At 35.9% G+C, this 24,343-nt stretch overlaps 1 protein-coding gene across 1 annotated transcript; it reads right to left on the bottom strand.

The window, feature by feature from the left end:
• Positions 1-517: 517 nt before the first annotated feature.
• rflna (refilin A) lies at positions 518-23,158 on the bottom strand. The gene is given in 4 exon segments (NM_001007031.2): positions 518-899; positions 3,927-4,036; positions 21,813-22,161; positions 22,930-23,158. Coding segments are annotated over 3 exon segments (669 nt in total). The 5' UTR covers positions 22,029-22,161; positions 22,930-23,158; the 3' UTR covers positions 518-556.
• Between the last annotated feature and the right edge of the window lie 1,185 nt (positions 23,159-24,343).

Raw genomic sequence — 24,343 nt, 5'->3', positions numbered from 1 at the left:
AAATTTGCATCTGACCGAAAAACTACAAATGCCTGTTCAGTAAGGCCAGGTGCAAAAATATCATGCCCATGCCTTTTCTAAACTATTTTTTTTTTACTGCATATGTTTAGTAAATGCAGACAGTACTGTTAAACGCACTGACACAAGCTGTTGGTAAATCAGGCCACAAATCTTCAGATCATTGGTTGAAATTTTACAGGTAGAGATTCCATGCGGCCCTGTGAATCAGCAAACAGATGAAACCAATTTGCCCAAAACAATTTCCCCTCCACCTGACTGCTATGACTAAATATTAACATTTAACAAAAATTGTATATAAATACATTACTAACACATGTCAAGACTGCATACACACAAACACAAACGTCAACCTTCCCTGCTATCAAGTACCATCAACACCGGAAGCAAAAGAACAAAGTGGCCCTCACTGACTTTAGGTTTGCTTTTCTTTCAAGCCTCTTGCCATCCGTTTTGAATCAGGCTTTTCGTAACCGAGTCCCCATACTCAAGCTGTAGCTCTCTAACCAAAGGGAGTTTATTGATTTTGGGGAACACCTCAGAGGTCTTCTGTGTAAATGATGCATGGACTGGCGTCTTCGGTGGACTCCAGTCTGACTGTGGACACAAACCACCGCCGGCCGGCAGCGTTTCTGTTGCTGTTGTAGTTCAGCGTGGTGCGGTAAGTGTTCCGGGTGTGTTTGGGGAACACGATGGCCGTGCTCTGGAAGTGTAGAGGCCTGTGGCGGGGCTGGAAGTGAACCTCTGACTTGTAGCTGCGCCATGTGCAGTTCTGGACGGCCACTATCGTCTCACTGAAGGATGTGGGGGTTGGGACCAGGGCGCAGTAAACCTGGTCACGAAAGTGTCTGTCTGAAGCATACTTGACTGCAGAGTTGAACCTAGACAATAGAAATAGAGTTCATCGGTCAAACATCATACACATAAAACATGAGTGTACTTATGTACCGATGACAATATTTGTCACACACTAAGGGCCCTATCATACACCCGGCGCAGTGTGGCGCAAGACGCGGCGCAATAGTCTTTTGGTAGTTTCAGCTTGGCGCAAGAGTCGTTTTGAGGCGTTGCGCTACGCTGTTTAAATAGCAAATGCATTAGCGCTAATTTGTGCGCCCATAGGCATTCTTGTCTAAAAAGGAAGGTGTTCTGAGGCGGACCGCTGGTGCGTTGCTATTTTGAGAAACTACAATAGATTTTTCATTAGACCAAAACTAACCCGGTCTAAACTCCGGCGCAGAGTTGCGCCTCGCTTACACACTGCTTAATACGCACAAGAGAGCAATAGGCAAATATCTTTACATATGAAAAAAATTTAAATATTAAGGATATATATAGGATAAAATAAGAATAGATATAGAATATAAATATAAAGGATTAAAATATTACAAAACATTATTTTCTAGCCTACATAAATATGAAAATCACTGCTTTTATGTCTTCTTCATCTCGGGAGGCTTTTTCAGTTCATTCATAACAATTTGCTTTTGTATAATGTTATTATTATTAGCAGTATTATTTATTATATCCATATTTAAATTTGTTTTATTAAATACAAGCTTAGATTTGCCCACCTGTCAGGTTTTAGACCATATGGGGCATTGCAGGTGTATTTGGAAATAACTCAGTATTTTGACCACACTTGGTTATTATTGTTCATTTATTCGTTCGCTAGAAATTATAACTGAATTTAGAAATAGTTTTGAAACAAATCTTTGCGCTTAACAAACGAAATTAATTATTTATAGGCTAATTGTATCTGTGCGTAAAGGTTTCCCTATCCAAGAGCGAAAGTGAAAGTGATCCATTATCTCTCATTCTCACGCAGTAGATGCTCTGTTTAACAGTTTTCTGTTAAAAATCTGTTAACTGTTTGCTTGTGAAATGCCCATTTTTTCCACTTAGACTTACTTTGCGTCCTGTAAATAGCGAATGCGCTCTTGGCGTGACGCAGCTGGGTCTTAAAGGGAATGGGAGATGAGACTGTAATTGGTTTATTCTTAAAACACACCTATAACTCATTAAGAAAATAAACTCAACCCTTTTAGCCCATGCGCCTTGGCGCAAAGCAGGTTTTCCCGTCCGTAAATTAGCAAAAATGCTTTCTGACACGCCCTGAAAGCGTTTGCGCCCTGCGTTTTGCGCTTTACGCATGGACCGTCAAAATAGAGCCCTAAGGGTCCTATCATACACCCGGCGCAATAAGGCGCTAGATGATTTGGGCGTGATTTATTGCTATTTTCTTACAAGCGCAACTTTAATTTTCACTTTTTGCACCACATTGTTTAAATAGCACTTAAGTACATGCCCTTAATGCTTTTGCGCTATGTGCTTTATACTTTGCACATAGATCATTAAAATAGAGGTTAAGATACTGGAAAATTTATCAGGATTTGCTTCAAATTAAAAAAAAAAACATAGGATTTTAAAAAAAGTTTATAGAAATTACTAGAATTGATCAATAAGCTATTAGTGTGTACTGTTTCTGGGCCATAGGGCACAGTAATAAATTTGTGATTGTTTGATGTTTGTACAGACCGTTAGGTGTTATTTCAGGGAAGCTCTTTGAATAATGTGAAATAATGCTGGAAAACACGATCATCAGCTTTGACACTAGTTTGTTCAGTCCATGCAGCTCAAGTGCTGCTGCTATTACAGCAAAACAAACAAACTAAGATCATATTTACCTACCACATTTAGAAATCTGATACATGGACTTAAATGCGAATTACAAGTTCATTTTCAGATTGTACATATATAAAATATATGCAACATGTATATTAAAATATAGCAAAAATAGCCACTGTCATATATTTTCCAACTATTAAAATGTACAAATATTGTACGTATATGTTGAAATATGGCCTATGATATCAAGAAGGTTGCTGGGTCGAGGCTCGGCTGGGTCAGTTGGCATTTCTGTTTGAAGTTTGCATGTTCTCCCTGTTTTAATATGGGTTTCCTCTGGGTGCTCCGGTTTTCCCCACAGTCCAAAGACATGCGCTATAGGTGAATTAGGTAAGCTGAATTGGCTGTGGTGTATGAGTGTGTATGTAAGGGACTAAGCTGAACGAAATTGAAAGAATGACTATTTGACATGCACATACAGTATTTATAAATCCAATGACTGAAAAAAATCTACACGAAAGTAGCCATTTGTGCAATATTTCAAAACATATGTTGCATAAAGGACATATTTTATATATGTGAAATCCAAATATGAACTTGCATGTAATGTGTGTAATTTGCATATATTGCCACATGTCAGATTTCTATGTGGGACCAATTGCATAAACACACTTTTTTTGTGGCTGACTTTGCATCTGTAGATGTTTACCTTCTCACTGTTGATGCTAAATTTACAGAAGAGTATTTTCTTAAATTGTGTCATGTGATTTACTAAGAGCTGCATTATGCAATTTACCGGTATTTGTGCCATTATTGCCAAAATGGCATGTCTGAAGCCTCACATTGTGTAATTTTAGCTATGATTTAGTCGTCTGCAACTAATTTTGCAAAGACCCCTATAATCCTAGGCTAAAGTCTGTGGTCTTTGTTTCTACAGTAGGTTTGATTAATTGCTGTTGTGATCAATGTTTCCTTCTGGTGAATTTCTTATAGTATTAGGAGATTTCAGACACTGTTCTACATTGTGTCTTCTCTAATGACAAGCGTCAAACCAAGAGCCAATAGAAGCACTGAACTTAATGACACGATCAAGGTGACAACTTCAAACCACCTTAGGGAAAATTCAAAACAGTTTTGTGCTTGTGTTTTTTTTACAGCAATATGTCACACTCCCATCTGCACATCAATGCCAAAGAATCTGTCTTGAACTCATTTGCTTTGTAAAGTCATCTAGTATCTAGAACATTTTTGACTTTTGAGGTTTCAAAGGGACCACTTACTTGATCTCTTTTTCAGGTTTGGGGTTGACCTCGATGCTCTCTCCATAGAACACAGGGTACATGCGTGACTTAGCATCTGGACCTTGAGAGTTTAGGAGCAAGTATGGGAGCTACACACAGAAACATAACAGAAACAGAAATGAGCTTATCTAGCAAACAATACAACATCATTTTAATTCATGTTAAATGATTAAACATTTGATTTAGGCTGATTTAATGGTAAAATACATAAATCATTATATCATAAGCATTTATTTGCATCCCTCAAAAGGTGACCACTTTAAAGGATGAAGTACCCTCATGTTGTGGTGCGTTCATCATTATAGTGGCTTTTGTATTTTGCCTGGTAAGGCCAGGGGTCCGTTCTTCGTACCTCACTTAAATGATCTAAGATGATTTGGCAGATCCTGGATCTTTTAATCTTGATAACTGATCTCTGGCTAATTTGGTTCTTCAAACAAGTTCGCGAATCAGATTAGAATGTCTGGATAAACTGATCTGCGATCGCTGCGTGTGTTGTGAAGGACAGATCTATCGATCCTCGAAATCATGATCAGCAATGCAACGATTGGCTGACGGCACAGCAGCGTAATGACATCATCTGATTAATATTCAATTATCCATGTGAGCAAAATTACATCAAATTAGCAGTAAACGGCTTGTTAAATATGACACACAATAACCTTCCACATTTGTTGTGAGCTGCAGGCTTTACATTGTCATGTGTCAAGAGTATTCATCATGTATTTCAATGCAAATCAATGTATTTAGTTCTACATTTACAAAAGATTTTCTTTATTATAGCAGCCGTTTTTTTAATCGGTGTAAAAAATAACTGGATGTTTACAAAAGCATTTTCATATTGGTAAAGGCGTCTGCATATTTTGTGAAGCATCAAATCACTGGCGTATTAACTATCAAAACATGTTTATGACTGCATAAATGTTTTATTGCTTTAAAAAAAGCCACCATTCCTATTATGCACAATTTGTACTAAAGCGATCTAAAAAGTTCATATCAATAATTTTTCTCTTTGCACCACCAGGTGGCAGTCTTTGTACTTTCATTTCGAGGGTAGAGATTGCATAAGTTTTATTAATATGTATAACTTAATTTATTTTATTAATGACTATAACTTTATATATATAGTTAAAAAAATATGTACCATTTTCCCAAGTGTATATAACTACTACTGTAAGAAAATATCAGAATTCAGAACATACTTTCTGTATTATCTTTGCTTGAACTGAGCCGATCTAATCCTGTTTATATGAATTGAACCTGCTCCCGATTAGGTTTGACCTAGCAGAACTGTTGCTATGACAACAACTCTCGGATCAGCTTTGAAGAACGAAACGATCCTGGATCGTGTCAAATCGTCAATATCCAAATCCAGCTAACTGAGTAATCCACGTACGAAGAACGGACCCCAGAGCTTGGAATCACCAAGAGGCAACACTCTAGTGCGATTTGGTAAACAGCCACTAGATGGCGTGGTGGCCATTTTGGAATGAAAATTCCAATAAAACAGCAGCATATTATAAGTCTGTAAAATAAACTTTTAAAAGTGCTGATGATTGTGATAGTAAGTGTTGTATTGTCGTCTTTTTAGGTTGTATTTGTAGTGTCTGACATGCCCCGCCCCCTTCAAGACGCTTCTCATTCGATGCACTTGAGCTCAACCACTGGCAGAGCAAAACAAAACACTATTGGCTGTTATTTCAAAAGAGGGGGAGCTACTGTATGTCCCGGTTGAGATTGTGTTGAGATTTCTTCAAACACTGAATAAAAATGCATATTTTAAAGTACTTCTAAGTAGGAATGCACCGATACAATTTTTTTGGAACTGATTCGATACCCAAATTCTAAGTATCAACTAATACAGATCCGATCCCGATACTGTGCCAGTTGTTTTTAAGCATACTACAGTTTGTATAGTTCTTGTGAGAAACAAATAATATATATTTTTTTAGTAAAAATAACACACCTAAAGGCCTACTGTATATGACAGACGACACAATCTAGCTAAAAACCTGATACTTGCCGTAAACTAGGCTATGTTATTTGGGGATTCGTTATAACATTGATCTGTTTTGGTCCAGCTTATATTTCCTTTTTAATATAAAGATTTTTCTTTGAAATATGTAAAAGGCAACCACTATGACACAGTGAAAACACATCTGTTTAGCTGTGCCTTTACTGAATGAGCCCTGTGCTATGTCCGACAGATCGCACTTTTATGTTTTTCTCTTCTTTTTCATTCTTTTATATCACATTTTATCTTTTTTTATGTTTTTTTTAATCATTTTTATTATTTGTTTTTATTTTTCTTATACTTGTTACTTTTATTCTTGTTTATGTAAAACACTTTGAATTGCCACTGTGTATGAAATGTGCTATATAAATAAACTTGCCTTGCCTTGTCTTGCCTATTGGCCCTAATCAAAACACAAACTGATCTGTTAAATAACATATTAATATAAATAAAATTACAGTGAAAGATATATTAGGCTAAATAATTTTCACTTTTATTCATTTAATCAACAACTTTCCCCACAATGAGCCAAGCTTTACAAACTATTCGCAGCACTCAAAGTATTCCCCTCGGAAGAATAAACTCGGAAAGATGAGAGAACAGAATATTTTAATATTACAGAATAATTCATGGAGCGGCACACGTCGTGTCTGCGCAGCCGAGTGTGTGAATAAAGCGCTTGATTCATCACTTAGACACAGCGCAGCCCTCCAGTATCTGCAACACTTTCAAAACAGCAGCACAAAGGGAAGAAATCAGTCCGTTGAGGATCTGTCCAATGTATTACTGAGCCTTTTCCAATTTCAAATTTCAGGTAGGCCTACTTTGTGTGTGTAGACCCACTCGACTCCAGTGTTGCGAATGCGATCTGCTGATCTAACAGACACAGTGCAACATGATTTAGAAACAACAATGAACTCCATGTTGCAGATCAAAATGAACCCATTAATGCAAAACTAAATGCATCCTTACTTCACAGGACCTTTAACACCAATAATCAATCCATTTAAATTTAGTATATAGATGTGTTTCATAAGCATTACAAATTTCACGATCAGAGTATGATATTTGACGTTTAGGGCTCTATTTTGACGGTCCATGCGCAAAGCGCAAAACGCAGGGCGCAAACGCTTTCAGGGCGTGTCAGGACACGTTTTTGCTAATTTAAGGACGGGAAATCTGCCTTGCGCTTCGGCGCATGTTCTAAAAGGGTTGAGTTTATTTTCTTAATGAGTTATAGGTGTGTTTTAAGAATAAACCAATTACAGTCTCATCTCCCATTCCCTTTAAGACCCAGCTGCGTCGCACCAAGAGCGCATTCGCTATTTACAGGACGCAAAGTAAATCTAAGTGGAAAAAATGAGCATTTCACTAGCAAACAGTTAACAGATTTTTAACAGAAAACTGTTAAACAGAGCATCTACTGCGTGAGAATGAGAGATAATGGAACTACTTTCACTTTCGCTCTTGGATAGGGAAACCTTTAAGCACAGACATCAATTAGTCTATAAATAAATACTTTTGTTTGTTAAGCGCAAATATTCGTTTCAAAACTATTTCTAAATTCAGTTCTATTTTCCAGCAAACTAATAAATGAACAATAATAACGAAGTGTGCTCAAAAACCTGAGTTATATCCTAAAACACATGCTGTGCCCCATATGGTCTAAAACCTGACAGGTGGGCAAATCTAAGCTTGTTTTTAATAAAACAAAAATAAATATGGATATAATAAATAATATTGCTAATAATAATAACATTATACAAAGGCAAATTGTTATGAATGAACTAAAAAAGCCTCCCGAGATGAAGAAGACATAAAAGCAGTGATTTTTTATATTTATGTAGGCTAGAAAATAATATGTTTTGATATATTTGAATCCTTTATATTCTATATATATTCTTATTTTATCCTATGTATATCCTTAATATTTACATTTTTTCATATGTAAAGATATTTGCCTATTGCTCTCTTGTGCCTATTAAGCAGTGCGTAAGCGAGGCGCATCTCTGCACCGGAGTTTAGACCGGGTTAGTTTTGGTCTAATGAAAAATCTATTGTAGTTTCTCAAAATAGCAAAGCGCCAGCGGTCCGCCTCAGAACACCTTCCTTTTTAGACCAGAACGCCTATGGGCGCAAAAATGAGCGCCAATGCATTTGCCATTTAAACAGCATAGCGCAACACCTCAAAACGACTCTTGCACCAAGCTTAAACTACCAAAAGACTATTGCGCCGCATCTTGCGCCACACTGCGCCGGGTGTATGATAGGGCCCTTAGTATTTAATAAACTATATGTTATACCGTATATGACTGTTTGGTGTATGCGGTCAGACAAATGGCAACAATGCAGCAGTTTGTTTGTAGCCAGTGCAGCCTGTGCCTCCACCTGCTCCAGCCATCAAAACACACACACTCACATACACACAGCGTCCAGCACGTAGACGTTCTCACTCTCTGTCTGTGACACCTCATAAAACTAAATTCCTCGGCAGTGGATCATCAAGCAAACGCTCTTCTGACGTGACGTACTGTAGGAAACGTGGGCTTTTCCTGAGCTCATGCTGATTGTTTTTTAACTCACACATCGTCAATCAAAAAACATTAGTCTCACTGTCTATCAGATCCCAATCTGGATTACCGCTTCAGTTCATCTAGCAAATGTAGTTCTCACTGGACCAGTTTGATGACATCAGAGGAATTGTGATGTCCTCATGAGAGAATATCAAAGGTGTCTTCATGAAGGGGTGCATGCAGGCTAGTACTTAAAGGTGCAGTAGGTCATCTGCCTAATGGTAACTGGTCAGCATAATATGTTTAAACCACAGTCCCTCCCCTGCCGTTCAAAGCCACGCCTCCTAGATGACAGAGACCCACTAGATCAGGGGTGTCAAACTCAATTCCTGGAGGGCCGAAGCTCTGCACAGTTCAGTTGCAACCCTGCTCCAACACACTTACCTGTAGGTTTCAAACAAGCCTGAAGGACTCGATTAGTTTGATCAAGTGTGTTTAATTAGGGTTAGAACTAAACTGTGCAGAGCTGCGGCCCTTTTGGAACTGAGTTTGACACCTGTGCACTAGATCATGTCATTCACCAATTAGAAAACTTCATAGTACTTTATAATACTACAGGTCTGAATGAAAAACTGTATTATATCTAGCATGTTTTCAGTTGTGTAGTTAGCAAGCAAAACTTGTCATAACGTGCTTTATTTCATGCATGCCTGTTTTACAAAAAAAAAAAAAAATTAAAACAAATAAAAACACGTCTTGAGATTACAATTGTATTCACAGTGTGCATCTCAATCAGCTCCCAACTCACAGATGAGCAGGTTGTGTACTGTACACACGTTTGTTTTTGTGAATTGTGTGGACATTACGTAGGTTTCCATAGTTTTTTACTGTACAAACTGTATTTTCTATTGTATCTGTCACCGACTCGGTCCCAGTCATTCCCCTGGCTGGCCAGCAGAGGTCATCATCACCGGACTATTGACATTACGTCATCCATTTACACTGATTGCAGACACACCTGACACGCATCCAGCAATCACCTTCCACACACATATAAGCAGCACACACACGCTGCTTCATTGCGAAGTCTTGTTCTGCCCCGGCTAACACTACTGAGCGGTCTCATCCTTGCCTGCTTTCCTGTTGTGATCCTGCTTTGTTTACTGACCCAGTCTAGCCTGCCGCCTGCCTTGTACTTCAGCCTGAATCCCGACTTTGATCCTAGCCGCCTGCCTTTGAACTCTAGCCTGCTTACTGACTCTGATACTAGCCGCCTGCCTCTGACCCGTGCCTGCATTCTCATCCTGTGTTTACCAGCCGCCAGCCCAACGACTACTTGCTACTGTGTTTGATGTGAGTTTGCGCACGCACAACATTTGTGTGCTATTGTTTATTAAACTGTTTAATAAAAACGCTGCAAATGGATCCCTCTGTGTCAGCCACTTCGTTACAGTATCTTCTCTGTATACAGTTTTACTTCTAATTTTGTGAGATTTATAAGCTTTGAGACATGAGGACATCAGCAATGACCTCATAATTTACAAACTTCTTGTAATATTGGTGTCATACCTATGTCATTATACAGATTTGTATCATGATATGTCACAAAAACACAAAAATTGGCCACTAGAAAGAATAGCTAAGGATATAATATTGAAACTGGAATTAATGAACATCAGGAGAACTGATTATTTCCACATGGCCTAACGGTTAAAAAGTTGGGTTTGTCATCTACAGCTTGCTGGTTCAAGTCCTGGCAAGGATTGTAGGTAGAAGAAGTGAATAACAAGCACTCCCTTCAGCCTTCAATACCATGGTAAGTTCCATGGGTTGCCCATTGCTCCTGCTCTGAGTGTGTGTTCACAGGTGTGAGTTGCTTTAATTCTATAATGCTTTAAAAAGCTCATTATAGATAAATACTTTGATTTTTTTCATGTAACAGCAACATCTGTTAGATTGTTCTGTATTGTACATTTATTGTAACTATTTCCATTGATGGTTAAATGTAAATAACAGTTTCTTTTTGGGTCTATGTTTGGTTAGTTGGTTCATGAACCCTGCTGTTGTCATTACTAGAGATATTTGGTTAATACCAAGTTTTGGCATCAAAACTTAATCAGGTGTGTTTAACTTACTAGGCAGCAAAGAACCTTTATTTTTTTTAATTTCTCTGAACTTAGCATTTTAATTTCTTTAAACGATTCATTTTGTCTCTGTTTAAAATGATTAGTTGCGCTTGAAATTCTGCTTTGACAACTGTGCTGGTTGAAATGTTATATGAAACAAGATGGTCATTTAGCTTGTGATGCTAAATTTTGCTAAAGTGCAGCAGGATAAAGAAACTACCTGAACCCATCACCTACCAAAATACTGTTCAATTATCTTTTAAAAATGTTCATTTTAACATCACAATCACATATCTCTATTTTCTTTTACCACAATAACGCATCAGTCTTTATCATTAAATAGAAATAAGGCCTTTGCTTAGTTCTTTCAGTTATAATCTATTTATCAATCCGTAATGCACTACATTTTAAAATATATGCTTTAAAAATAGACAGGTAAACTGGCTCAGTTGAAGCAAGGGAAAGAACACATAAGCATCAAAATTAGAGAAAGCAAATAGCTGTTCTGGCCATACCTGCCTCAACCCTCCAGCTTTTGCCAGGATTCTTCTGCATTTTACCGTTCTATCCTGCTATCACCTCATTTAAGTATTTTCCTGTATTTCTCCCATATTTTCAATTTTTCTATAAAAAGTAAAATTAGCGTAAAAAACGCTACTTTAGCCTCAAAATCTCAAATGTGGTATAATTGCAAGAGCTGTGCAAGCGAATTATGCTTTAATTTATTTTTACTTGAAATTAATTATAATTAATTAATTAATAATAATGAATTGAAATTAATATAAAAATGTCATTCACTCCATTAAAGCAGGGGTGTCAAACTCAATTCCTGGAGGGCTGAAGCCCTGCACAGTTTAGTTCCAACCCTGCTCCAACACACTTACCTGTAGGTTTCAAACAAGCCTGAAGGACTCAATTAGTTTTAACAGTTGTGTTTAATTAGGGTTGGAACTAAACTGTGCAGAGCTGCGGCCCTTTTAGAACGGAGTTTGACACCTGTGCATTAAAGCTATGAGTCGATCGTTGCCTTTCCTATGCAACTTCTGAATCAATCAATTTGGTGTCAATGTATCGGTGCTGACTGACGAAGGCGCTCCGTATAAAGAAACATTTCTCAGATCAGCTTCTATACACGTGATTAGAAGAGGAGAGAAAGTGGATGCTTTGGTATTTGGTTGTGTTTTTAAACAGACAAATACACATTAATATGTAAACAAATATTGTTAATTTGCATCTTTTATTTTAAACAAATAATTTTGGCGTAAATTAGCACAAACGAAGATAATACGAAAATAATCAAATTCTTTAATTATAGATCTGTGCATCCTTAAAGTGACACCTCTTATCAAAACAGTGGATCAAAATGAGGGATTTGCTGCTCTTTACTAAATAACTATAGTAAATAATTATGTAACAAGATTTTAAAACTTTATTAACTGTATAGAACATTAATTTTAATAGGCTAAATTATTATATTATATTAAATATTATATTGTAATATATATTATATTATAATAACTATGTAATAGGCTTTTATGTGATTAAATGTGTTTTCTATGTGTGTGTGTGGGGGGTGGGGGGGGGGGGGGGGGTATGACAGGTATGGTTCTGGCATATGCTGTTTATGCAGGTTGTGTTTATGGGGGGTTTAGTCAACATGCTGTTGTCTCCTGGATGCAAGTCAGTAGGAGAAGAACTGTGCCCTTGAGCATGTGCATCTGTGTCCATGAGTAGTGAGAAAGTGTGTTAATTCCAGGACGGATACTGTGTCCACAGAGCTGTTACACAATGTGCCCCCTGTAGACAAACCATCACATGACAGACAGAGCAGGGGACACACAGTACACTTCACAATCAATGCTGCAAAGCTTTAAAGCAGAGGAGAGCTGTCATCACGATACTTACTGTACATCACTATATTGACTGATTGTGTCAGGTAGTAGAAGTATTTAGTTAAAGAGCTCTACACACACTAATCACTTTGTTATGTGGGCCTGTTACACTGCTTGTTAATGCCAATATCTAATCAGCCAGTCACATGTCAGTAACTCAATTCATTCCTCTGCTAAGGTTCAAACCGGGTTTGGTGTCCTGATTGTTGGTGCCAGAGAGGCTGGTCTGACTATGTCAGAAACTGCTGACTCACTGGGATTTTCATGCACAACAATCTATAGGGGTTTGAAAGCAATAGTGTAAAAAATATATCCAGTAAGTGGCAGTTTTGTGAGATAAATGAATGGCCAGACTGGTTTGTGAGCTACAGCACAGATCACACTGGTGTCACTTCTGTCAAAAAATAACAGCACACCAAGTCTACATAGGTACATGCATTTTAAAAGGTTGCATTTCATCTTTTATTTACATCTTGATTTCTGCTACGACCTTCAAAAAGAAAGATCAGTATACAAGGATCCATCCTTCTTTGTGTCAGTGGTTTAGGCTGCTGGTGGTGTAATGGTGTGGGAGATCATTTCGTGGCATCACTACTGGGCATCAATTAACGCTCCTGTTGCCTTAGAATTCTGTATACACTGTTTGCCCTTTGGGTCAAAAATAACAAAGCTTCACTAAATCTTTAAAATAAATCAGCTACATTTAATTCCAATCTATTTAGCATAAAAAACAACATCATCTTCATCACAAACACTGTGAATGTCTAGGTTTTCCCTCATCAGTTTGAGGTATTTAATTTTTTATTATAAATAAATAAACCATGATCAATTATTAAAACATGTGCATATGTTCTAAATCACAGGTGTCAAACTCCGTTCCAAAAGGGCCGCAGCTCTGCACAGTTTAGTTCCAACCCTAATTAAACACACCTGATCAAACTAATTGAGTCCTTCAGGCTTGTTTGAAACCTACAGGTAAGTGTGTTGGAGCAGGGTTGCAACTAAACTGTGCAGGGCTTCGGCCCTCCAGGAATTGACTTTGACACCCCTGTCCTAAATTGACAGACTTTAAAAAATATATTTAAATATAGCGATAGATGGTACAGATTTTATTAGCTCATTCCATATATAAGAGGCACATTATTTAAAGAATGCAGATCGGCCAAATGCTGTAAAAATGGAACCTTCAGTAAGAGTATATCTGCTGATCTGGTATTATAAGTATTTGAGCAGTGCACCAACAAATATATATATATATTTATACATGTATTTCATCAATGTTTATTAACAGGACAACAATTGTTTTTGAACAAAGTAAAGGCAATATTTTTCATAATTCCAAAAGTTCAAAATCATCTTAGGTGATGTTTAGTTTTTAGTTAAGGCCTTATAATGCAAATGGAGGTAATAACTAATAAAATAATGTTATTTTAGACTAAGTGTAACAGTTAAAAGGTGTTTATTTCTCACTCTTGGTTTTGTTGCGTTAACCTACGCTTCCTGATGAGACTTTATTGTAAAGAGTTACCTATACCTAAACTAATACCTACTTTATAATCTTTTCGCAATTTTATTAGAGTAAATTTGAAGCATGTGTATACTCTGAATATGTTTATAATTTTTTTGTTATTTTGCTTGTTTATAATATTTTTTGCAGATTAGTTTAATATTATGATAATGTTGTATATTGTGATAAAAGATTCAATAAGTTGCAACAAGAAGATTTGGTACAGTCTAGCCTACTTCCAACAGAATAACAGGCCATGCCACAAAACTCAAATCATCTCAAACTAGACTCTTGAACATGGCAAAGCTTTTAATATAAGCAAATCCTATAATAAAGGATGATTCCTGTATGCCAACAAGGCTAAAAATCAATGAAAGTGAATGGGACTGGAAGTTATTACGGCCATGTCTGCTCTTAACATGAAATATAATCTTAATAGCAAACTACAGTCTAATGACAGTGGTGATGACAAATCCTATTGTGGGTCTTAACCTAGACACAAACCCAGGGTTTCACTAATGCTTGCTGTTTTATACTCTACACTAATATCTAGTGGTATGAGCGAGAATGAGTCTTTTGAGAGGTGATCTAAATATCTACGAGATGAAACTTGACAGGTCTGAACTCTGGATCAATGAAAGTTTTTCCCTCCAGGACTCTGTGCCAGTCATTTTACTGAATACAATGAACAGAACTGGCTGAAAGCACTACAAAAAAAAAAATGTATTATTCTTGTTAGTAGGTAGTAGCAGTTGAATTTTGAAACATACTATAGTAAAATACCTGAATTAATCTGTTGTAGAAATTCTACAGTTGCTATGGACGGTGACCTAACAACTGTAGCACTATACCAATAAATGGTGGGTATAAAAAATCTGTATGGTTTTGTACAATTTATATAAAAATAAAGCATTCAAAATCTAATGTGTATTTAGTAGTATTTAGTGTATTAAAATAGGTGTATTTAGGCATCAGAAAATTGTAAAAAGTATAAAAAAATAAGTAATCATCTAAGAATTGTTAATTTAACAATGTCATTACCTTATTGTTATGTTTTTAAAATATTGACTGCTAGATCCTTAGCTAACCTGTAATAACGACACATTATAAACCGTTTATTAAGCATTAGCAAATAGTTAACTCATTATCTGTTAAGCATTAACGCTACATTAATAAACGTTAGTAAGCAGTTTATAACTGCAGCTACAAATGTTGTAATCTTGACTTAATGGCTTAATAATTGTGCTTTTATTATCTGTTAATGATTTATGTTTCGTTACTAAAATAAATATAGTATTATTTACAAAACAGTTATTTAAGCACAGTTGGTGTTTCTTTTAAATCATTCAGAATGAGTTATTAAATTATTAATAAACCATTAAAATTAACATTTATAAATTGTATTATTCAGGCATATAGTAATAGTTCATTTGTATGTTAATAAATGCTTTATTAACTCATCTTCATCCAGTTTTGTGACCTAATCTAAAGTGAGAACTATTTATATAATTTTATAAATTCCTTATAAATGACAATTACAGGCTGAGTTCTACTCTGAACAGGAAAAAAGAATATAAACAACATTATTCATTTCTATTCATTTGAAGATACACAAATGAAACTATATCCAATTAAAAATTAAATATTTGCAATTTAGTCTAAAATCAAATTACTGCAGTTCAAACATTGCATACTATTATATTGTTAAACTATTATATTGTTGTTGTTTTATCCAATTTTATGTTGTATTTTGAAACTCCTGTTATTCAGCAATGTTTAAACTTGTCAGTAATTCTACTTTTTAGATAATATTGCTGATTTATTTTTCATTTGAGACTAAGGGCCCTATCATACACCCGGCGCAATGTGGCGCAAGGCGCTGCGCGGCGCAATACTCTTTTGCTAATTTTTTCACGGCGCAAGGGTCATTTTGAGGTGTTGTTGTTTAAATAGCAAATGCATTTGCGCTCAAATGTGCGCCCATAGGCGTTCTGGTCTTAAAAAGCAGGCGTGTTTTGGCGCGTTGCTATTTTAAGAAACTGTAAATAGTCGGATCTTTAGACCAGAACAAAGTCGGTCTATTGTCTGGCGCAAAGTGCACCTGGCTTACACACTACAAACAAGATGCAGAGCAATACGCAAATATCTTTACATATGAAAAATATATAATATATTAAGGATATATATAGATAAGGATATATACAGGATATATATATATATATATATATATATATATATATATATATATATATATATATAAATGATTAAAATATTACAAAACATATTAATTTCTAGCCTACATGAAGATTTAAAAACCACTGCCTTACTTTCTTCATCTCGGGAGGCTTTTTCAGTTCATTCAATTTGCTTTTGTATAATGTTATTATTATTAGCAGTATTATTTATTATATCCATATTTATATTTGTTTTATTAAAAACAAGCTTAGACTTGACCACCTGTCAAATTTTAGACCATATGGGGCATGGCAGGTGTATTTGGAAATAACTCAGTATTTTGAACACACTTCATTATTATTGTTAATTTATTCGTTTGCTAGAAATTAGAACTGAATTTAGAAACAGTTTTTAAACAAATCTTTGCGATTAACAAACGAAATTAATTATTTATAGGCTAATTGATGTCTGTGCGTAAAGGTTTCCCTATCCACGAGAGCAAAAGCGAAAGTGAACTTACTTTATGTCAAAATGCGCTTATGGCGCGACACAGCTGGCTCTTAAAGGGAATGGGAGATGAGACTCTAATTGGTTTATTCTCAAAACACACCTATAACTCATTAAGAAAATAAACTCAACCCTTTTAGACCATGCGCCATGGCGCAAAGCGAATTTTCCCGTCCTTAAATTAGCAAAAATGCGTTCTGACACGCCCTGAAAGCGTTTGCGCCCTGCGTTTTGCGCTCTGCGCATGGACCGTCAAAATAGAGCCCTAAGCCTTTAATTGTCTTTTATAAGGGATTTGGTTGGTTGGGTTTAGGGAAGTGGGTGGGTGGGTCAATCAATAAAATCGGTTGGGTTTAGGTTGAGGGTGGGTCAGTCGATCGGCCAATCAATCAGTCAGTCAGTCATTCAGTCAGTCAACAGCGACCTCTGGCGGGTTTAAGCGAGAACAGCTGGCGCGAATGGCACTAGCGAAAGAAATTTGAGATCTCCTCAATAAGATCAAAAAAAAAAACACCGGGATGTATTTTGCGGTCTCCAGAAATGTATATAGAGGTTTTCTGAATGAGCCTGGGTTGGTATTAGAAAACTATCTGCTTAATATCTGTTGATACTGCTACTAAACTGCCTATAAGAAACTTTGCAAGTACATGTCAACTTACACTAACCCGAACCCCAACCTAACAATCTACACATAATCTAATGAGATTTAATTGACATGTAGATGCAATGTTACATTCAACAAACGGACCATCAAAATAAAGTGCAACCAATTAACTTGCAGTGTTAGATCATAATAAAAGTAATCAAATGTAAGAACAATAAAAACAAGCATGCACCGTTAATTAAACATCCATCATTGACATTAATAAAATAATCTCTAATTTTAGCAGTTAACTCATGTTGCTGATATATATATAGCAGCATTAGACTATTCCAGAGGTGCCAGTGTCTGCAACCTTCCCTTCTTTTATTTCAGCAAACAGAGGTCATCAGTTTCTTATGTAACTGACTGCAACTGTTATGCCTGCCACACCAAAATAGATTGGAGAGAGTTTTACAAACACGTGTCTCTCAAAACAGACCGATTGCCACAAAATGAGAAAAAGCCGCACAAACAGTGTGCAAACACTGATACATGCTATTATCGACACCCTCGCAAGGCAGGGTTGCTATGAGTGGAAAAATTCAAAGTGTTGCAAACAATGATGGCTCTGTATGCCCACATTTTCTTTTCTGCTCTGCGAGAGCATTTGGTCCTCATATACTGCATGTTGCCTGCAGGCTTGACCACATTTGTATACATTTAAGTAATAGGATTTTGGAAAGAGCATATTCTGAGGAACGGCTACAGAGAGATGTTTTGTTGATTATTGCACGAGAGCTTTTGTTAAAGGCGTACTGCTAACAAGCATTAAAAAATCATGCTGCACAAATAAAGTCATCCTGCTTTATTCTGTTTTACTAAGCAAGACGCTTTATTGGAGCGGTCTGCCAACAAGTGCATGCATGTTTCTTGAAGAGGAGTGTCTGAGTGATCGTTTACACAGTATGCTCCAAAACTCCTTTAGAGAGTTGCTCTAAGCGGCATGCTCAGGCAAAGCATTTATACTGCATGTCAGAGACAAATAATACAGATTGATCATGCTAACAGTCTGTCAAGCACCATTTCAGTTCTGCAATCGGTTTAATAGAAGTAATAATTGTTGTTTTGTTAGCGATTGAACGCACAGTCTGCCTGTCATGAACTGAGCTGTGTTTCCCCAGGGAAAACTTCATTTCCTCCCCTACAAGATGCATTCAAAATGAAGTGTTGGAGGCGTCAGAAATCTGAAACTTAGAGTTGTGTGGTTAATCTAAAACTCTCAAATGCTGCCAGGAGGTTTTCATTAGGATAAAGTAGCCTTAGGGCACTTAGATTTGAATGAATGGTCATGTCAGATGTGGACACTGTTGGTTTAGTGTGCTATGTAACCTTTCAGAGGCAGAAATAAGACTCTGGGATATGCCGACGCACTTGTGCTGTGGTATACTGTAACGTGAATGCACTGTCGAGTAATACTGTACTGCTATGATCTATATATGTGTGTGTATCTGCATTGCTTGTTTATTTGTGCATGTGTGTGTGTGTGCTGTAAACGGGTTGCTATGAGGAAGGAGGGACAGAGAGAGATCAGTTACTGTTACCACATTCACCAAACACAAGGTCAACTTGTTTACAGAAACTCTCTCTGTCTGTTTCTCTCTCTCGCCGCTCCTTGTCATCCTCACTTCATTAGAGTGTGTCTCGAGAGGCATGAGCACCTGAACCCCTTTCTATTTCAGGATTTTGTCCTATTACTTCTCATTATTTGTCCCTGGCTTCTATATCGCCAACAGTGTTTGTCTGTGTTCACAAAAAAAATGTATATGTTCTTCAATATTTAAACATTTTGTTTGGACTAAACCTAATTTCTTTCAATCACTGATTGCTCACTTTTAAACTGCTGTTCATACAGAATCAGCTATGATGAGTAACTGAAGTCAAACCCCTTTACAGTTTGCAAATATCATTTGTAGCCATAGTGACAATGACTAGAGCAAATATCACAAATGGTGACTTCCATATCGCAGCTGATATGACACTATTTAAAGTCCCCATCAATGCATAATATTGATCCTATTGTGAATTATTAATTCATGTGTATTTTTAATTTAATATGTGATCTTGTCATTTTTAATTAAAGGTTCTGTTTGTGTAATTCATAAACCTTTGTTATTAATGACTCTGTAGGGTCTGCAACAAATCTTAATTAACAATGTTTTTTTGTGGCTAATTAATCTGTGTAGATTAAACTATTGAACAAAAATAATTAAAATAAATTCAAACCATTTATTTCTGTAATCCTTCTCTGATGATTTCAGTTTGACAGCTTGGTTGAAATATGCTAAACCACGACCCCTCCAACTATTTGCAGTTGAGTAAAATATGATTTTTTATTTGTGCAAAAATAAAACCCCACCTACTCAATTTTTGATCTCAGTTTCTCAAAATACATCATTATTCTGAAATAAAGGTATGTAGCAACTTTCGGGTCTTGCTGACTTTTAGAGTTAAGAAAATTGCAGTCAGCAGCTTATTTCTCATGCCGCACTCATGCACACATAACACAAAAGATCCAACATGATACAATGCTCAGATATTTTCACAGTGGATTTCATTAAGATTTGTCTTATCATAACTTAATTAGAAGCTAAAAAGGAAGTAGAAAAATATTTGTTGCGATATTCTAATAATGAACATCCAGACACTTTCCAAGCTGAGAGTGACGTTAACATAAATATGTTAATATTCATAAACAGAATAACTCTTTCAACATTATTGTACACATTGTATAAGCATTCGTTTCATTTTTCATATGGATGAAAGTAGGGCTGGGCGATTTGGCTTAAAATCAAAACCTCGATTAATTGAACATTTTAACTCGATTACGATTAATGAATGATTATTTTATATATATATATATATATATATATATATATATATATATATATATATATATATATATATATATATATATATATATATATATATATATATATATATTTTTTTTTTTTTTTTTTTTTTTTTTTTTTTTGCCATCATAGTTCACTAAAAAGTTTTGTTCCATAAATATGCTCCCAAATTGCAAGTAAGAGGTTTTTGTATGATTGGTGCATAAATTAAGTTTATAATAACTGAAGGAAACACACACTATCTATGATTTATTAATAAACAACAATTCTGAACAACTGAAATTAAAGCACACTTTGCCTAAACAACTTGCACTTTTGAATATTTTTAATTAACATTTTCAATCTATTTCATATTAAAAGTAGAAATTAAGCAGTTTCTCTTTTAAATAAAATAAATTTTGTATACCCAGGCTGTAAATAATATTTTAAATAGTGCATTTCTTCTGTAAACAAATATATTAATGTGAATAATGATTTTAATGTAATGGAAAATATGCCGTCTCAAGGCATCTCTGATGCAGCTTCCAATCATCGCCAATGTAGTGCAAAGTAAGGCTAAAAATGGGTCCATCGTACTACTTGACCAGAGAGCAGATGTGGCTGCAAAGTGCAAAGTTAATCACCCTCAGCGTTTAACAGAGCTGGGTCATGTGACTCCACATGCGGTAGGGAAAGTAATTGAAAAAATTGTTCAGGAAAAATTCAATCGATTATAGGTTCTGAATGTTGATTTCGATTAATTTTCAATTAACCGCCCAGCCCTAGATGAAGGATTCCTACAAGAGTTAATATCTGAACTATTTTGATTTTCTCACCAAAAACATCCTGTTAAAAATCAGTCTACAAGCCTTTAAATACCTTGGATTTGAGGAAACCTCTCTTTTAAAGTTCTAATACAACTCAAGCAAACATTGCCCATTTAAATTTTAATAAAAGGATCTTCTAGTATGACAGACTTGTCTCTGGTGTTTGCAGGACACATCAAAACATTTATCCTGCTTAAACCCTTTCGCTTTCTAACACACAACCTCAAGCTCACATTTAAGATCTGCATCCAATTAAAAACCCATGCACAGAACCAAGTTATTATTTCTTTTGTCAACTTTCGATCCAAAAAAAGTTGGGTGCATTTAAGATGCAAGCTCATCTCTCCGCTCACAAAACTCATGTTAGACAACAACTCTATCTAAAACCTTTGGATGACACACAGCTCATTCTCCAAATCCCCAAAGAGAAAACACACTCACTTATAAAGTGCAGAAGTCACACTTGTCTGTAACTGAAGTGTGTGTGAGTGTAACCATACTGAACACTGCTCTCAGTAATATCCTTGATGTGAATGTAGTCAATGAAAACTGATTGTAATAAAAATATGTCTGATGTACATCATGATGTGATGTGTTTATTTGAAACCTGAGTCATACATAATGTCTAAATACTGCATAGTACGATTTACCAAAGTAGGACATGTTCCTGCATCAACATACTTTTCCTGGACAGCAAACGATACCCTACCCCTATCCTTAAAATCAGTGCACTGATTTGCTGATAAGGATATTGTTCCACTGCCTGCAAAGGATGTTGATCCAGGAAAATGCACTTCTTGGTTCTCCTCTAAAGCTTTGAGATGATTGCATACCAGTTTGCCTTCCCGGCTCTCCTTTCTGCAGTATCCTTGCAGCTCGGTCGGGGTTGAGCAGCTGGCGGACCGCGACTCGAGAATCCCCGGCGACAGAGAGTAGAAGGGTGGACTGGGGCTTGGAGGGAGTCCCGAATCCGGACTATCGAGCAGTCCCTCTCGGTTCTTTCCTTTCAAACTGTCATCCATAGCTTGCAAATGTAAATGCCCCACCATTTCTGGAAGAGCGCAATTATAATTTTTTAAACTAGCCAAATTCACTCCAAGAAGAAAGACGATGCAAGATGTGTTTAAAGTTAAAGTCCCATAACAAAGCCACACAGGGAGACCTGTTGTTTCCTTCAGAAGCCTGAAACAAAAGTAATAACATATATGGTTTATATGGAAGAACAGAGATAGTTCTCACAACTTGTACACAATTTCTCCTCAGGTTTAAAGGATTTTTGAGAGTCATTTTTAACACAGATACATTCACATTTAAGTAGGTTGTAAAAAAATAATCTAAATTTAATTCTAAATATAAAAATGTGTCTAAACCTAAACAACATTTCTGAAACAGCAAAATGTTAATGTAATAACTACTTCAAACTGCTGATCTGACTTAAAACACTAAATATTGTGTAAGTATATACCAATATAAGATGTGACAACTTCTCCTGAACACCTAAAACCTTGCTTACTGAGGTATAATCCTTGTGACAACTCAGTTTGACAACTACAGTACATGGCCCTATACAGTAGTTTACCAACTGACTTCATTCGTTAAAAAGCATTTAGGCTACTAAATAATTACAATGTATAATGACTGTACTAAATCTAGCATGGTGCCAGTGTACATAGCGTGTTTTTGAAGAGAGTTAAAACACTACCAGAACTTTTTTTAGCGCACATATTTTGATGCCCAAAATGCCGCCTAGGTAGGCATCTTACTAGATTTGGAAACGCCGCCGAACATGTTTCCAAAAGTGCTCGTTACAGAATAATACGCAGACCAGTCACATGCATTTGTTTTTATTTAATTAAAACATAAACAAAAGCCACTCCTAATGCGCTTTATAATAGATTCAGACTGTATAAAAGCGATAGCTGTCCCTTAAAGAGACTAACGTTAGGTTACCTTTGAATTGTATAAATCCCGCCGTTTAAAACTCCGTGAATGAAGTTCACGTTAGTTCATGATCTCAAAGAGTAAAATCCAAAGTAGGCGCGATTATATTCTCACAGGCAGCTTCAAAAGTGAACAGCAGAACTCGCTGAATTCTCACAAAAGTCCCCAGCTGATTATAGCCGGTGTCTTCTGTTCGTCTGTGGTCCTCCTGAAAGTGCAGAAGTGTCTCCCAGCAGCGCTGCGCCAGTTTGAGAACGAGTAGAGAGCGCGCACTCTGACCGCCAGCCTTTATGCGCCTGGAGCCAATCCAGAGCGGCCGAGCAGATGATGTCAATACAAGCTCCAACCAGCAGGGGGACCGACAGCTGCGTTTGACAGCTCTGCCCTACATTTCAGCAAAACGTTTGGCTTTTAGAGAATAATATAAAGCAAACCGCGAAAGTGTGTGTAAAGCATTAGTGTAAATCAATTTACACGTTTTAAAATGCTTTAGAACTGACCTCTGCGAGAAAAAATGCACCTCTGCGATTTCTGAAGAACATTTGTGGCTTTAAATTGCCTTGATTCTTGAGAAAGTGTACTGGGTTACTGTGGGATTAGTGTGTCACACTTCTGAAAAATTAGGGTGACCTGTATCTTTGGCCGATACACAACTTTCCTTCTCTGCCTACATGAAAAAGTACTATAGTAGTTCATAGTAAATACACTTTTTGAACCAAACTAGCCAAGTATATTTTACTGTATTATAGTATTTACAACACACTACAGCATATTATCTGTAATGAAGTGACAAACTGTAGTAAATACCGCAGTATTCTTTAGTTTCACAACTGCAAACTGTTGTTTATTGTAGTATAATATACGCAATTATATTAAAAAACATAGTAAAAAAACATAGTAATGGGTCAATTGTTTATTACTACAGTTAGGTCACCATACATAGAAACTGTGTTACTTCTACAACAGATTAATTCAGGTAATTTATTATATCATGGTTCAAAATCACTATATTTACTATAAATTCATATATATATATATATATATATATATATATATATATATATATATATATATATATATATATATATATATATATATATATATATATATATATATATATATATATATTTTATTATTTTTTTTTTTTTTGTGGGTGTAATTTAAGTCTTCGAAGAATCAGGAGCTTGTGTTATGATTAGAAAATACCTAATTTTAAGTCAATCAGAAAAAAAAAAAGAGTGACACAACGAAATTAACCATGTTTTTACTACAAATAAAGAAGAAAATAAAATGAAAAGTGTAGTTTAACCAAGGTGACCACAAATTAAACTTGTGCCAAAAACCATAGTTTAAATATGGCTGTAAAAGATTAATAATGGTAAACGATGGCTACTACACATTCACTATAATAAAACCCTGGTTA

Source organism: Danio rerio, chromosome 8 (assembly GCF_049306965.1).
Source record: "Danio rerio strain Tuebingen ecotype United States chromosome 8, GRCz12tu, whole genome shotgun sequence".
Classification (NCBI taxonomy): Eukaryota; Metazoa; Chordata; class Actinopteri; order Cypriniformes; family Danionidae; genus Danio; species Danio rerio.
Note: the sequence above shows the minus strand (reverse complement) of the source record. Positions and strands in the feature narration are given on the sequence as shown.